We start from the raw sequence: 16728 nt of genomic DNA, 5'->3' as shown, positions 1-16728 counted from the left end.
GATAAGACGACGCGATAGACAGTGAGCGAGTGCGAAACTGCAGCGGCAGGTCGAACCCAAGTCTGGCTCGGTGGAAAAATAATTATCTTGAGGAATTTATTCCCATGATAGAGGTTGTTTCTCAACCTAGAGCTGGTGAGGCAATAGAAAAAATAAGCGGCCTCCTGTCAATCGACGTCCGAGTAGGCGAAAATACAGTTTTCGATTAATAGGCAATTATCTTGAGGGATTTATCCCAATGATAGAAGTTGACCTTTTGATCTTGGATTGAATTTAGCCTTAACTTCAAAATACGAGATACATCCCAGGATTTAGAGACAATACACTGGCTTAGTTTATAACAATTTGAATTATTATCACTACTTGCAATTATAACCTAACCTTACGAGGTTAATACTAAGCCAGCCGTATGATAGGTGGATACCTTGTCAGCGTATCCAAACTCCTGATTTTTCCTCGAATCCCCTTTCGATTTTCAGAGGATCAAAATAAAATAAGAATTTATTTGAAACCAAGATAACACATTAACATTTCAAACAAATAAATTCTCGATAATCCTAATTTACCATCAGTTGGTAATTTTTCCAATAGTCATCAATCAAAACTAACCATCGGTCGATAACTTACCATCGGTCGATAACTTATCATCGGTCGATAACTTACCATCGGTCGGTAAAACAGAAAGTGACGTTAACCATCGGTCGGTAAAACAGAAATCTAACTTACCACCGGTCGGTAAAACAGAAAGTGCCGCTAACCATCGGTCGGTAAAACAGAAACCTAACTTACCATCGGTCGGTAAAACAGAAATCTACATTACCGACGGTCGGTAATTTTCGGGAGTCAACGTTACCAACAATAAAATTTTTTATACTAATCTTTCTATTTCTGCCGGTCTATACTTCTATCAACTTTGGGGACATCTATCTGACTATACTCGGGATAACAATTATAAATTGAACGTTCATATGGAATTCCTTTTTTCTTTTTTTTTATTAACAGGTATCGGGTATTCTTAAATTCAACTTTACGCAAAAGTAAGTGACTTCAAAATCACCAAAGTCTTAAATACTAAATAGACAGGTTTATAATTGGTTAACTAAACGACAGATGGTCCGAGTGAGACAAGGTAACTTCAATACCCGTCGAAATATTTTACGCCGTGTGAGACGAAATAGGCAAACGCGACGTACCTTCTTCCCTATCATCACTCTTGAGAATGAAATCATTGCACCAGTTCCCGAGATCATCGACTTAGAACCTCAGTCACCTATCCCCATAATCACTATTGAGGAAGAAAGCCACGAAATTATCCCAGTCCCACATAATCAATATTCTCCCTCCAATCTAGTAGAAAGAATTACCGAAGATAGAAGCAACTGTTCAACCATCTCGCTAAACTCCGACCAGGCATCCATCCCTGGACCTTCAGTGGATTGGAGTCAGAGTCCAGAGACTGCTTCCATCTCGGGGACATTCCAACATCTTGACACCGTACCCCTATACAACTACTATCCCGAGGAAAACAGCCTATATAGTCCTCCTAGCTATTCCCCCGTGGCATATGAAGACCCAGACCCCTTTGAGCCCTTAGAGATTTCCCTAGCTTCCCCAGAAAGACCCATCTCAACCATAAACATCGAATATTCTTACTTTCTACCAGAATTGTACGGTTACCCGAGGGAGGAATAAAAGGATATTCAAATTTGTAAAATAAAAATATATATATATTTTGAACAAAACAAAATAAACTTATAAAATTTAGTATGAATGTTTATTCACTCTCCACCTAGAATCCTCTCTAAGCACAATAGACCTTCAATCTCTCGGCGTCCCAGGGTATAGCCGGCCTAGCAGGTTGCCCTAAAACAAATTGAGAGATTAATTGCGTCCAACTGGGAAAGTAAGACTTCCAGACCAGTCCTGAGGAACTGGGGACGTAACACGTTATTGGGGAGGTCAGCACGGGGTTGAAAATTTGGGCGGAAGAGAGTGCGCTTCCGAATGTTTTCAGCTTCAATAGTTTTGGATAATTGTATGGCTGTGCTAATGCTTTCCTCGAAGGTCCTCGGATGTTCGAGTTTTACGCGTACTAATAGGTCAGATGGAAGTCCGTTGATAAAGCTGTTCATAGTGGTTGCTTCGATGGCGTCCTTTCTTCGTTCTCCTATGTTTCCGGATAAATCAGATTCTCCATCTATTATTGCGGTACGTAGTTCTTGCACTCTGCTTATATAATCAAAAATATTTTCATTTTGTTTCATGTATATATTAGCTAGTTCTCCTCGGTATTGGTCGACGGATTTATTTGGTCCAAAAATTAATTTTAATCGTTTCGTTAGCTCGAAAACGGTGTGACATTCTACCCCTTCTATGGCAGAATATGCATGTCCCTGCAGTTTATTAATAATAAGCTGCACTAAATGATATTCATGATATGCGGGTATTAAATCGAGAGCACGTTCGCAAATTTTACTGAAGTGGAAAACGGACATTTTATGGCCATCAAATTTAGGTATTGTGTCGATAGCATCCTTAAGGCGTATCGGAGATGGTTGGTCCGCGATATCAAAATGTTGGGATGTCGGTTGAGAAAATGTTCGTTCTTCATGTGGAACATATCTTTCTTCTCTTTGCGAGGTCTCTAGATTCATGAGCCTTGAATTAATCCTCTCAATATAATTGGTAATCGTTTGCATAGAAGCCATTAATTGCTCTACAGCTGGTTGTTCTTGGCTTGCGGCCATTTCCTTTCGATTCATTTCTTCTTGCATTTTTATCAGATGTTCGTTTTTGACTTGCAAGGCCTCAGCCTGTTCTTTTAACTGTTTCTCCTTTTCGTTTACCTTTTGCATGAGGATTTCGGTTTCCTCTGCTGTATATTGTTTCCTTGTAGCCCCTGTGGCTACAGAGCTCGTCGAGCTTGATCGAGTCTGCATAATGGATTTAGATACTTTATAAAAATTTATTCGTCAAACACTTAATTTCCTCTCAGAAGCTTAGATCCTTTTTGGCAAATCCCACCGCTGCCACCAAAATTTAATGTTTGTTACGTCCTATTCGATCGTTTATTCAACGATTCTGCAGGGCGCACCGTGCAGGGACGAACAATATTATATCTCTCTATTTTGTTTTTCAGGGCAACCTGCCACGCCGGCTATACCCTGGGACGCCGAGAGATTAGGATCTATAGGACGCTTCTTTTCGGAGGTATTTTAGGGTTGACAAATAAATATGTAGATTTATTATGTTATAAATTTCTATTTTTTCCTTTTATTTATTTTATCCTTCCTCGTTCTTCTACATTAGTTTGTAAGGTAATTTTAGCGAAATCAAATTATGTATGATATATGTCATCGACTGTATCTAAGAATTCTTCGCTGTTCAGATAATCCAGAAAATGATTAACCGCTTGGTCCGCCAAGTCTTCTTCTGCTGGGGAGATATCCACGGGGTCAAACCCGAATTCTCCGGGTCTAACCGGGGAATAATCTGGGGTCGAATAATCCGAAAATGAGGCCGGGCTATCGGGGCGACGGGGAGACGTTTGGACCTGCCTGTCCCGTCTTATTTCGGCATTGGCCTCCCAGGCTCGAAGTAATCCCCGTGGTATTCCAGCAGTAAGGTTATCCGGGTCGAGGACAATCGTGGAAGCAGTTGAGCTGACAGAGCAACTGTCTGACGATTCCTGTTCTTCTTCCGGTTCTTCTCCAGCCGGTATCGCTTGGTGTTGTCTGCTGTTCTCGGGGTTTAGTTCGGAGGGCAAAGGGGCAAATGAAAGGTCGTGTGGGGTGTTTTCACGATCATTGACCGCTCGAATTATCTCGCTCGGAATTTCATCTCGGTCTACGTATAAATGGTAAGGAACAGTACGTCGGTCTCTCAACAGACGCTGTCGGAAATACTCGCGACGCCTTATACCCGCCCGATGAAAAGGGATCTCGCGACGGAGAACTGGATCGATGCGTAATGCGTTTACCATCTATTATTGAAATAATTTAAATTTTAAAATTTGTTTTATCGAAAGGATAATTTAAAATTATTTCGCGGCATCTAATACTTACGATGGAAATTTCGAGGGGTCACCTGTCAAAAAAGAATGTACCGCGTGAATCTAAAGTTTCGTAACCGGTTTAGAGAAAGAGACAGGACAGATTCTGAAATCGCGACTCCTCATTTATTATAAAAGAAAATTATTAGATAGTTACCTCACATGCAGTGACGTGGTAAGGAAGGGTGTGTAGGGATATTTAAATATAAGATGGATACCGTACCTGCTGGTTTAGTTTTATTATTATAAAATAATTCCTCTAATATATTATACTAAACCAGAGTTATCATACTATGTGTCAGTCGGTCCTTAAAGAGCGCGTCCCATGCTCTACGACGAGTTTCGATGTGCAAGACGTCACGTCACAGCGGCACAGAGTCCGTAAAGAAAATTCCTCTAAAGAAAATTCTTCGCGGAAACGGCAGAGGGGTAGGGTAGGCTACCCAATGCACATCGATTGACAAGTCGAAAGCGACGATTCACTCTTGTGGATAAAACCAAAGACAGACTGAGCGTTGAACATTCAAAGGCAATCACCGTACTCGTGTTATCGGAAGGAGAAGACGTTGGAATTGTATGAAGGTAAGTTGTTGACTATTATGTATAATAAAATTCTTCAATATGTCATGCAAAAATAATAATAATATTCGGTTGATGGTTGCAGATCACGAGAGATGAAAAGGAAAATATTGAATAATTAAAACGAGTACTTACCCAAAAGTACTGCAGTTGGAAGTGCTCGTCGAACCTCCGCTGTGGACTGTCGACCTCAGTGATGCCTTGGCAGGAGAGTCGAAGGAGCCGGTAGTAAATAAATGGCAGAAGACCGCGATGATGTTCAGTTAAAACACTTTTATTGTTCAAGTATACTACTGTCTTACAGCTCTCGCGACTAAGTTTTTAAGTCGAATAATGTTTTGAGACTAAGTCTTTATTTCGATTTTAAATGGTTCGTGACTGCTACTGTTCTTGTTCTTCAGAGAGCTCCTGGTCAAATGCTAGGTGATGTTGTCTCAAGAGCGTCGGGTCAAATGCGCGGAAGACTGAGCTGCGCTCCCTGAGGTACCCTCTGGTCCCTACTCCGTGCCGGCTATCCGCAGTGGTAGGAGAATGCGGCGCTCCCGGGCGTAGGCGGCTCGACCGCCGCTTGCCGCTATAGCTGTCCTTCTTCTTCGAGCGCGCTATGACGTAGTGGCCGCGCTCTTGCGTGGGGATAGTGGGGACGACGGAGCTGTCAGTATTGTCCATGCATCGAGCTCGTTAATTCATTTTACAAAAGGTAAGGCTTTTACAATAGGTTTTTAGTCACCAGAATTTTAATAATTTGCATGCATATATTTTTTAATATAGAATCTCAACCTCTTTCAATAGAAGTGTGAATGATCGTTCTAGCATGTTCCGTTTAGAATTGATTTTTAACTTTCTTTATATTAATTATATAGTTTTAGTTAACAATGTTATAAACAAATTCTGGTGTTATAAACCATTATAATTACAATTTGCTATATAATAATTATACGATATATGTATGTATGTATGTGCATATAGGTGCATGGTCTAGATAGTTGTTAATAATAATTGTGTTACATTATAATATAAAAGTGTATTAATTATTCTTTTTATTATTCAGCTCTTGGAACAAAGGATGTGGCGGGCTGTTTTATCACCGGATGCAGGTGTTCGCCGTGCCAAGCAGTCGCGCCAGGCAGTCGCGCCAGGCCTTATCTTATCGCTGAGTGAGCTCATGTGCAGCTGCACCGGATGAAGCTCGGAGGGTCGCTTATCTTTTGGTGAGTGAATTTATAACGCTTTATAAATCGATTTAATAATTTCGTTCGTTATAATTTATTCATATATTCCTTACTTGTTAATTGTAGAATTGTAGAATTGTAGAATATATATATATATGTTTGTAAAAGTTAATAAATGTAATTGTTAAAAATTTTATCTTCATTATTTTATTAATTAAATATGTATTATACATATTGTTATTTCCCTTTTGAAGGCTTGAAAGTTTGCTAAAAAATGTATTACTGTTGGATCTTATTAGTTAATGATATGGATTAATTTATTATATAATATATATATATTCTTTTATAATTTATAATTTCGTAATGATTTATTACTCTATGCACCTCTAATTGCGGATAAGTTTTGGATATTTTGAAATATTTTAATATTATTTTGAATGTGCTTGACTTGATAACTTTCGGTCATTTATTAAATATATTTATATTAAATAATGTTGAGCTTTCACATAATGAAAATGGTTTATTATTTGGTTATCATTGCTTACTTATTATATTTTAATTGTATATAAAATTTTGCAATTAATAATCAAAATGAAAAATATATGTATTATTTGGCAATAATGGGTGGATAAGAAATTAGATTTTATATAATTTATTATTATGTAGTGAAGTTTTATTTGAATAACTATATAGAATATACGTATATGAAAAGAGATTTTTATAATGTATTAATTATTATGTTCTTATGCTTAGAGTTTAAACGTGTTATTATTTGAATTTTTCTTATTTGTCTAGGTTGCATATATAATATATATATATGTTGGAAGGGATATGGACCAATGGATTATTCACGGACAACAGACAGGCTTAAACCATATAAGAATATGCAGCATTGAAAGGATTTTGAGGAATCTGTGCGAATTATTTCGGGAGTTTATTTGGTAAGTTTATTATTTTGATAAGTTAATTAATGAATTAAAGGTTTTATTTAATTATATCATATATTTATAAAATATATATTATATTTATATATATATATAATATATGTATTCATGTATAATATTATGTACCTTTAGTATTTTAATGCATTATCTTTTAAATTTTTATTAATAACTACATATGTATTTATACTAATAATGAGGGTGACAAGTCTGTCCGAGCTTGTTTCGCGGTTTAATTCTTATTAATTTTTACATATGGTATGGCGTATAGCGCTGTCTCTCTCACTCGCGCGAGTCACCCGATAGTGCGGTCTCTCCCACTTTCACGTACTACTACCTATTGAGGTCTCGTGTATAAATTTCGATAGATATAGTCGGTTAATTATATATTTGAGGAGGCATATTTGTGATTTGTTATTGAAATATATTTCTAAGGAATTTTATTAATAAGTATATTTTTATTTTTCCGTATAGCGTTTTCGTTAGGTGATGAAAATATTGGGACACCCGGTGGACAACCAAGTGGAGGCTATGTTTATAGGGTGACTTATTATTCTGCATGCAGCAAAGAGTTACGTATAAAATTTTATTCATAATAATTTCTTGACATTTCTTTATTATTTAGTTATTGTTTAGTAATTATTATTTAATTTAATATATTTATTGTTGAAATTTAATATATTAATATTTGATTTATTATACTTCTTTTACTATTTGATTTCTTTTACTCCTATATAATTATATACATTTATAAAATATTAAACCTTTTTAATATAGTAATTTTGATCAATCAAACTTTTATAATGATAATAGATTTTTGTATAGATTGATTTTTTAGTACATTTTTGTTAAGTTAATTTTTTCATACGGCCAAATATTATTTGATTATTATTTTCAGTTGCTGGGACTTGGAATTCTTGCTACTTATTTATAACAAGCTGTCTTACGTTATTAGGAAGAGGATAAATATTATATATATAGGATCATAAAAGGTGTGCAAGTATGTATTATATTTTAAATGGTTTATTTAATAATTTCTATAGTAGATTTTCTTATACATTTATTATATTTTTCAGGTATCAAGACTCTGAGGAAAATTACTTCCTGATAGTGAACACATATATATATATTTACGGGAACTCAACGAGGACCAAAAATTAAAATAATCTAGGATTTTTAAAGGAAATTCTTGCTTGATTAATTATATTTTATTCATTAGTTATATTTTATATATATATTTTATTAATTATATTTTATTAAGAAATGTTTAGATCATTAATTTCTAAAAGAAGCTCGTTACTTTATAAAAGATTATTATTTAGTTATTATTGGCCATTTACATTTTGTAATTAAATAGTCAAAGTTAAATGTTATTCAGTAATAATTAGAATTTTATACAGACATATTTGGCCAATGGTATTAATGTACAGTAAAGATTTATTATAACGTTTAGAAAAATATTTATTCAAGGAAAATTTATTAATTTTGTTTCTCATGAATATAAAAAATATATATATATATTGTTAATTATTTTATTACTAATTATTATTACTGATTTTTAGAGCGTATTGTTTTAGTAACAATTATTATTCATGGGCATTAATTTTTTTTGTTTGACTTGGTACATTTATTTATTGTTTCATATTCTTATATGTACGTAGAATGTTAACTTTATAACTTTCCTTTTGTTATTGATGATTCTTTATAAATTTTCGTATTAATATTTTATGTGGCTCACTTTCGGAGCATTTGTTAGCATTTTTACTGTAGATATTTATTACAAAATATTAATTAATTATTTGATTTTCAGGTTTCGAAATTTATAATCGCTGCATCTCTTTTATGACAACCGAACATACTGTTTATTAAAAAGATACGCATGGGCTCAAAATCATTTATTAATAGAATTTAGGTGCGTATCATTTGATAAAATATTTTGATTTATGCCTTTTTCTTTGTAGTAAGCGCGTATACACGCATAGGGATATCTTTTTTTTTTGTTATATGTGATAACTGAATAATATGAATATTGAGTGAATATCTATATATATTGGTTACATATAATATAAAGTGGATTTATAGTGATTATATATGATTACAAGTAAAGATTATATAAGATACGAAATTCTTTATACTATTCTTCGAAACAAATTATATTTTATTCGTTAAGAATTATTATTTAAGAATTATTAATTATTTAAATCATTTTCCTTTTAAAAGAAGCTTGTTATTGTACAAAGGATTATTATTTGGTCGTTGCTGGTCATCTGTTTTTACATTTTAATTTTATAATTAAATAATCAAAGTAAATATATTTATTATTTGATAATAATTAAACTTTTATATATATATATATATGTGTTTTTCATTGTTTATTGATTTATGTCTTTATTTATCTAAATACTAATTAGTTATATTATTTACAGGTTTCGGGATTTATGGCTATAGAAATTTTCCCATGCCAAATTTACCAGAAGAATGTGAAGGAACGCACAAGAGGCTATAAGCCAGTCACCGACGAATTTGTTCGCATACCGATTCATACGAAGTCTTGTTGCAAGTGTTTTGCTAAGAGTTTTTCTTGATAATAAAGTTTCGAATAAATTTCTTTTCTTAGTAAGGTTAGTTATTAAGATTAATATCATTATATACGACCAGTACCAGTACTGCTAATTCATTGTAATATTTTTCTGGCTATATACCACATCAATCAATGTATTGTATTAATATGAGATTATGGCGAATATATATATAAATATATATATATATATATATAGTATTTTGCTATTGATTTATGAAATTTCATAAGCGATTTTAAGGTGATTGTATGAGGCTTTTGCAGCTTTATTAAAATTGCATAAATAATAATTATATATGTATTGAAATTCTTTTACGATTATTATAAATGACTGTTTCAAAGAGCCTATTACTTTTTCTTGATTGATCGATGTGTATAAGTCCAGCTTTCGGTTAGTACTGGTGGTTACTAGTATTTTGACTACATGAGAACTGATTATTATTGAATTGATGTATATATATATTGATTATATATAATATTATGACGCAAATATATAGTAATTATATATAGTATCGCGCAAAGATTATATAGGATGAGAGAATAAGTAGGGATTATACTTTTATAAGTAAGATTTTAAATTTTTTTGTTGCGGGACGTAACAACAACCACGACTTGATCGCTCACAAGGATCATACCCACGCACAGAATACTCGCGCAATGCACCCCAATATCCGGATCGCACCCGGAACGACTACCCGCGTACTAACTCCTACCCCGATAATAATAATCGCCCCACCAACGCATCCCGCGACCCTTCATCAAAAACGTCAGACCACCCGGACGCAAGCCGAGAAATAAAGCAGTGCAGGTACTGTAAAAACCTCGGGCATGAAATTAGCGAGTGCCGAAAACGCGCATATAATAACGCTCGACAGCAAAACCAGGGAAACCCGGAAGGCCCTGCGAGACAGACGGGCGACGCTCGCCAAGGGCCCCCGATGCGCGAAATACGCCCGGTAAACCCAATAGACGCGATTCCCGCCGGGAATTCCGAATAGCGACACTAAACCCGCAGAACTTCCCACACGCGCCTACCGTTGCGTTAGCCGTCGACGGACTCTCACAGAAAACCTCCTTTATGGTGGACACTGGCGCCTCTCCTAATCTTATTAAACGACGGAACGTTCATCCCGAGACTAGCATCCGCGAAACCGATAAGTTGTATCTCTGCGGTATAACGGAAGGCAGAATCAAAACGCTCGGGTCCATACAAGTCTACTACTCGGGTCACCCTCTAGAGCTACACGTAGTAAACGACAATTTTCCGATACCGCAAGAAGGTATCCTAGGCAACGATTTCCTCCGCGACGCGTCAAATATACATCTGCAGGAAAGATACGTCGCATGGCAAGGAATCCGAATACCCTTCACCGATCACGACACCGTCGTGATACCTGCTAGATCACGCGCAACCTTCTATATCAAAGTACCAAATCTAGATATCACGGTAGGCTACGTCCCGCGACTTAGCGTCGGCAAGGACATCTACCTAGGGGAAGCAGTGGTTGAGAACCGGAATGGCAGAGCATACCTACACGCGATAAACTCCGGTGATACCGACAGGGAACTGATCGTACCGACAGTAGAACTGCGGGAAATAGAAACCACATTAAGCGACCCACCCACTGAATCCGAAGCCAAACAGGCAGCAACCGGCCAAGCACTGGCAATCTCCACTGAATCGACCCCAGACAACTACGAACGCCTACAAGCCATCCGAGACGCACTCCGACTAGAACACTTAAACCCTGAGGAACACAGCCACGTGTCACGACTTATACAGAGACATAATGATTTATTTAGATTACCGGCGGACAAATTAGAACACACGACTATTATATCCCATAAAATCCCCACGACCGACGAACAACCAATTAACACTAAACAATACCGCTTCCCGCCGATCCACAAAGAGGAAATAGATAAACAAATTGGAGAACTTCTAAACAACGACGTCATTAAACCCTCAGATTCCCCCTATAACTCCCCCTTATGGATCGTCCCTAAGAAACCCGATTCCAAGGGCAACAAAAGATGGCGCATGGTAATAGATTATCGCGCTCTAAACGAAAAAACCATAGGCGACGCGTATCCCCTCCCGAACATTACGGAAATACTAGACCAACTGGGAAGTGCGAAGTACTTTAGTGTGTTTGACCTTGCATCAGGATTCCACCAAATACCAATGCACGAAGCACACGCGAAAAAGACCGCATTATCCACCCCCCACGGACATTACGAATTCAACCGTATGCCCTTCGGTCTAAAAAACGCGCCCGCGACATTCCAACGCCTGATGGATCAGGTATTATCGGGACTACAAGGCATAGAGCTCTTCGTGTATCTCGATGATATCGTACTATACGCGAGCTCCCTGCGTGAACACGAGCTCAAGTTCGATAAATTAGCGGAAAGATTGAAGAGAGCTAACCTAAGATTACAGCCCGATAAGTGCGAATTCCTAAGAAAAGAAGTCGGCTATCTAGGGCACATTATCAGCGATAAGGGAGTGAAACCGGACCCCGAGAAGGTCCGCGCGGTTAAAGAATTCCCCAGGCCGAGACATGCAAAAAACATTAAACAATTCCTAGGCCTCGCGGGATACTACCGTCGTTTCATCCCGAATTTTTCCAAACTCGCGCACCCCCTCACGGAATTATTAAAAAAGGACAAGGAATTTAATTGGAGTCCAGAACAAGAGCAATCATTCATAACCCTCCGTGACTCCCTTTGCACACAACCCATCCTACAATATCCCGACTTCACCAAAGCATTCGTGCTCACGACAGACGCCTCGGGATACGCCATAGGCGGAATCCTGAGCCAAGGTGTCGTCGGAAAAGATCTACCCATCGCGTATGCATCGCGTTTACTCAACAACGCAGAGCAAAATTATTCCACAATAGAAAAAGAACTCCTCGCCATCGTGTACTGTGTCAATCACTTCCGACCCTATCTGTATGGACGGAAGTTCGTGTTAGTAACGGACCACAAACCGCTCGTGTGGTTACATTCGGTAAAAGACCCCACTTCGCGACTCGTACGCTGGCGTTTAAAACTAGCGGAATACGAATACGAGGTAATGTACAAAGCGGGAAAAACCAATGTAAACGCGGACGCACTCTCGCGAAATCCGACTCCCACACCTGCCGCGAAAACCCAACAAATCCTAATCCTCGAAAACGATCCTATATCATCCGACTCAGACGAATCTTTATTTTCCGCAGTGCCAAAACCAGGCACTAGAGAGACCGGCACGCCAATCAATGCGGAGGGAACGCCCTCGACCTTACCCTGCAACCAGCTAAACGAAGCTGAGGAGTACGCGAACAGCGAAAGCGAGGCTAACGCCGAAAGCGACGCAGAATCCGAAAGTAGCACAGAGTCCGATGACGACGAACGACCGTTTGAAAATCCAAATGAACCCGCTATCATACGAAACCCAGTGGGACCTAACGTAATAACGATACCTGATAACTTCACGACACGACGCGACAACTTAGTTATTTTCACCACGCAACAAGGCATTCCGATCGACCAAGGGGCTCGCATGCTTGCAGACACTAAGTCGCTCCCTCTAATTAAAAATGCGACGCTAGGCAGAGCCCGAGTCGACCGGAATGGCTCGCGACGCATTATATCACTAATCATTAAAGATAGAGTATCAGGAATCACGGAAAAAGAAATCGTGAAGGAAACGATGCATTCCTTGCTAGACGTCGTCACCGAACTCGGCCTACAATCTATCTCTATCGCCAGAGGTAACGTTGACAATGTACCTTGGGAAACGGTGTATATGCAACTCACCCGAACCCTAAGCGAAACTAGTATTAGAATCTTTATTTGTAAGAATGAAATTACGATACCCCCAGAAGAGAGTAGGCAACAGATCCTGTCGGAAAATCACTGTTCTGCCGTCGGCGGACACAAGGGCGTCACGAAAACATATAGACGAGTAAAGAAAAAGTATTTTTGGTCGGGAATGAAAGCCGACGTCCAATCATTCATAAAAAACTGCCGTGCTTGTCAACTAAAAAAGTTAGTAAGAACAAAAACTCGACAACCCATGGTGCTTACGGACACCCCTGACTCCGCCTTCGACAAAATCTCCATGGATATCATGGGCCCATTACCAACGACACAGTCAAAAAACTGTTACATACTTACTATACAGGACCTCCTAACTAAGTACTCGCTCGCGATACCGCTCCAACACGCCGGAGCCATAGAAGTAGCCGACGCGCTCACCAACGAGTTTATATGCACATTCGGTGCTCCCAAAGCCATCCTAACCGACCAAGGATCGCATTTCTTAAATAGCCTTATGCGAAACATAGCACGTAAGTTTAGAATTAAGCACTACAGAACCACAGCGTATAGACCACAAGCCAATGGCTCGGTCGAAAGATCGCACCAAGTCTTGTGGGAATACCTGAAGCAGTTCGTGGATAAAAATAACGAATGGGATAAGTGCCTAAAGTTAGCGTCCCTCTCTTACAACACTAGCGTCCACGAAGGCACTCAGTACACACCGCATGAACTCGTGTTCGGTAAAACCGCGCGGACCCCTGCGAGCGATCCCGTTACTGCGGATACGACCAACGAGAGTTACGCGGAATATCTTACAACACTTTTCAACAGCATCAAAGACGCACAAACTATCGCACGCGAAAACCTAATGCGCGCCAAAGAAAAATCCAAAAGATACTATGATCGTAGAATTAGGACGCGTAATTTTAAGATAGGCGATAACGTATACCTCCTTAAAGAACCCTCGAAAGGGAAGCTAGGGGACCAGTACGTAGGCCCCTACAAAATATTAGAGGTTCTCAAGAGCCACAATGTAAGACTAGCAATAAGCGCTACCAGGACCCGTGTAGTACACGCAGACAAGCTCAAACACTCACCGCATCGCGCCCCCACTACGGAGGCCTCCCCCACTCCAAAGCCGCTATATCAAAGGAAGTCGGACGGAGGACCGACCACAACTCAATCAAGCGCAGCACCATGAACATCGCCACCGTCACCATGGAAATCTTAGCGCATGCCATTGCCCTAATCCTGTTGTTACCTGCCGCATCATACTGTCTAATCGGATACGACTGCGGGGGACAAGGATTAAATATAACGTCATTATCGCTCCTAGACATCGGTAAATGCGCCGTCGACAACATAGAACCTAAGAGGGAAGCCACCTACGTACAGCTGTTACAAATGTCAACCCATGACCACACACACGTGATGCAGTGCAAAGTCGAAGTCGACCGCACGATATACTATTGTGGAATGCACTCGCACGTCTCGATAGTCCGAGGAGGACGCCGCCAATACACAATAGAACTCACAGAATCCATCTGCAAAAAGCTGCAAGACACGGGAACCATCGACATAGGAACAGGTCAACGAAGCATCCTCCAGTCATTCAAGAGGAACAGCACGGACGTACGAAGCGTCACCCTCGCCGGCACCACCAGCATGGACGGAAGTTGCACCGGAACTCAATACGGAGATGCCTATGGAACATGGGAAAGTGCTGTCGTCCAGGCCGTCGTAAAAGTAACTCTTCGGAACTTCGACGCGGTCATCGATAGAAACACTAACGAGTTGATCCTACCATCCGGGGTGCACTGCAAAGCACTCACGGGAGAATGCATGGACCACGACGGCTCGGAGACCTACTGGACTATCACGCCAAGGGACAGCTGCCACTTCGACCAATACGACGTGCTATACGAGGGCCCAGCCGATAAACTCACGGCACAGACAAACACCGAGACGCCAACCGTTTACACAGTGACAACGAAGGAAACGACCTTCGCCCTCACCAAAACCACTGAGATGACACTGTGTGGCTACAAACTCATGCTGACGGAACACCCAAAGTTATTCGTACTGGAAACAGAGAAGGGAAGAACATTCAAAATCCGCACAAGAATATCCGTCAGTAACTTAGACATTTTCTCGTATGTAAATTCTAAATTTATATACGTAGAAAAACATATTAAAACACAACTGACGCAACTCTACCGCGACATAATGGAACAAAAATGCGCGCTCGAAAAAGAAATATTACAAAACGCGCTCTCGCTCGCCAGTTTCGCCCCTGACGAAATGGCGCATCGAATAATGAAGGCACCTGGATACACCGCAGTCATGGCGGGAGAAGCCCTACACCTGGTCAAATGTCTAGCTGTAGAATGCCGAGTACGACCAACGGACGTCTGCTATAACGAAATCCCGGTAACGTACAAAAATCAATCATTATTCATGCTACCAAGGACAAGGATACTCACCAAAAAAGGAACGCCGAGGGACTGCAACGAATTCCTGCCAGTTATGTACAACATACACGGCAGCTGGTACCGCCTGATGCCACGACCACAAGAGGCGGCGGCACCTTCGATCATCCAACCGCTCACGAAACCCACCTGGAAATACGTGAGCCCCTCCTCTCTCGCCACCAGCGGCATCTATACCAGCGAAGATTTAGACAGACTCCGCGACCACATAATGTTCCCTATGGAAAAACCTTCGATGCTAAATACAATAGCAAGAGGGGCCATGGGACGAGAAATACCAGCAGGAAGTATATCCATGCTAAACCTGCTAGACGAAAAATCCTTGGACCAGATCGCGGAGAACGCAGGGCAAAAATTGTGGACAGGATTTATCACATTCGGATCGGCCAGCGCAGGTGTGATCGGAATTTTCATAATAATCCGATTAATAAAGCTAATCGTGGACACCATCATCCACGGATACGCATTGCATTCGATATACGGATGGAGCCTGCATCTACTGGGAGCGGTATGGACTTCAATGACGAACCTGCTCCTGTACACAGGATCACCAAGACGACGAATGGACGACGAAAATCAGCGATCCTCCAAACCCCTTTCGACGCCAGAAAATCAGCTCCCTAAAGCCCTCCCAATAACCGAAGACATTCGACCAACCCCCATAGAGCCCCCAATAAGTGAAGTGCGTGACTACCGAGAACTTCGAAAACTTTTGAACGAAAACGTGTAGTGCACACAAAATAGTTCTAAGCATATTATACATAGAATATAAGAGCGTGCGAAATAATTTACACTACTTTAGATTATACATGGAAAATGTTGGAACATCGTCCAACATTTTCATCTAAGGGGGGAGGTGTTACATCCCGCGCCTGATTTTTCCACGAACTTTCATGTAAATCTTCTAAGTTTCTTTCAGCGCATTTGAAAAGCGCGCCAAGGCGCGCTATGACACCAAACTCCGACTAGCGGCCAAGCGCGGCACTGCGTTATATTTAAGCCTCCGCCAAGCGCCTAGAGATGGCGCTCAGCTAGGGCCCCTCTCTCTCCAAGCTCCCCACTTTCGACCGCCGCAGCAGTCGAGCCGCCGAAATCGAGGGACCTCGGA

General features: G+C 39.8%; 1 protein-coding gene across 1 annotated transcript; it reads left to right on the top strand.

The window, feature by feature from the left end:
- Positions 1-15357: 15357 nt before the first annotated feature.
- On the top strand, positions 15358-16350 carry LOC145967113 (uncharacterized). Its single transcript, XM_083091775.1, has one exon. It carries the CDS (start codon positions 15358-15360, stop codon positions 16348-16350), a length of 993 nt encoding a protein of 330 aa, XP_082947901.1.
- The last annotated feature ends 378 nt before the right edge of the window (positions 16351-16728 follow it).

Source organism: Camponotus vicinus, unplaced genomic scaffold, assembly GCF_025532165.1.
Source record: "Camponotus vicinus isolate PSW18456_S1 unplaced genomic scaffold, iyCamVici1.0 SCAF_2, whole genome shotgun sequence".
Lineage (NCBI taxonomy): Eukaryota > Metazoa > Arthropoda > Insecta > Hymenoptera > Formicidae > Camponotus > Camponotus vicinus.
The sequence above is the reverse complement of the archived record's forward strand: the minus strand, read 5'-3'. Positions and strand labels throughout refer to the sequence as shown.

Bases quoted from the DNA above. Each gene is read 5' to 3' on its own strand.
- LOC145967113 (XM_083091775.1), top strand. From the start codon at position 15,358: ATGGAACAAAAATGCGCGCTCGAAAAAGAAATATTACAAAACGCGCTC.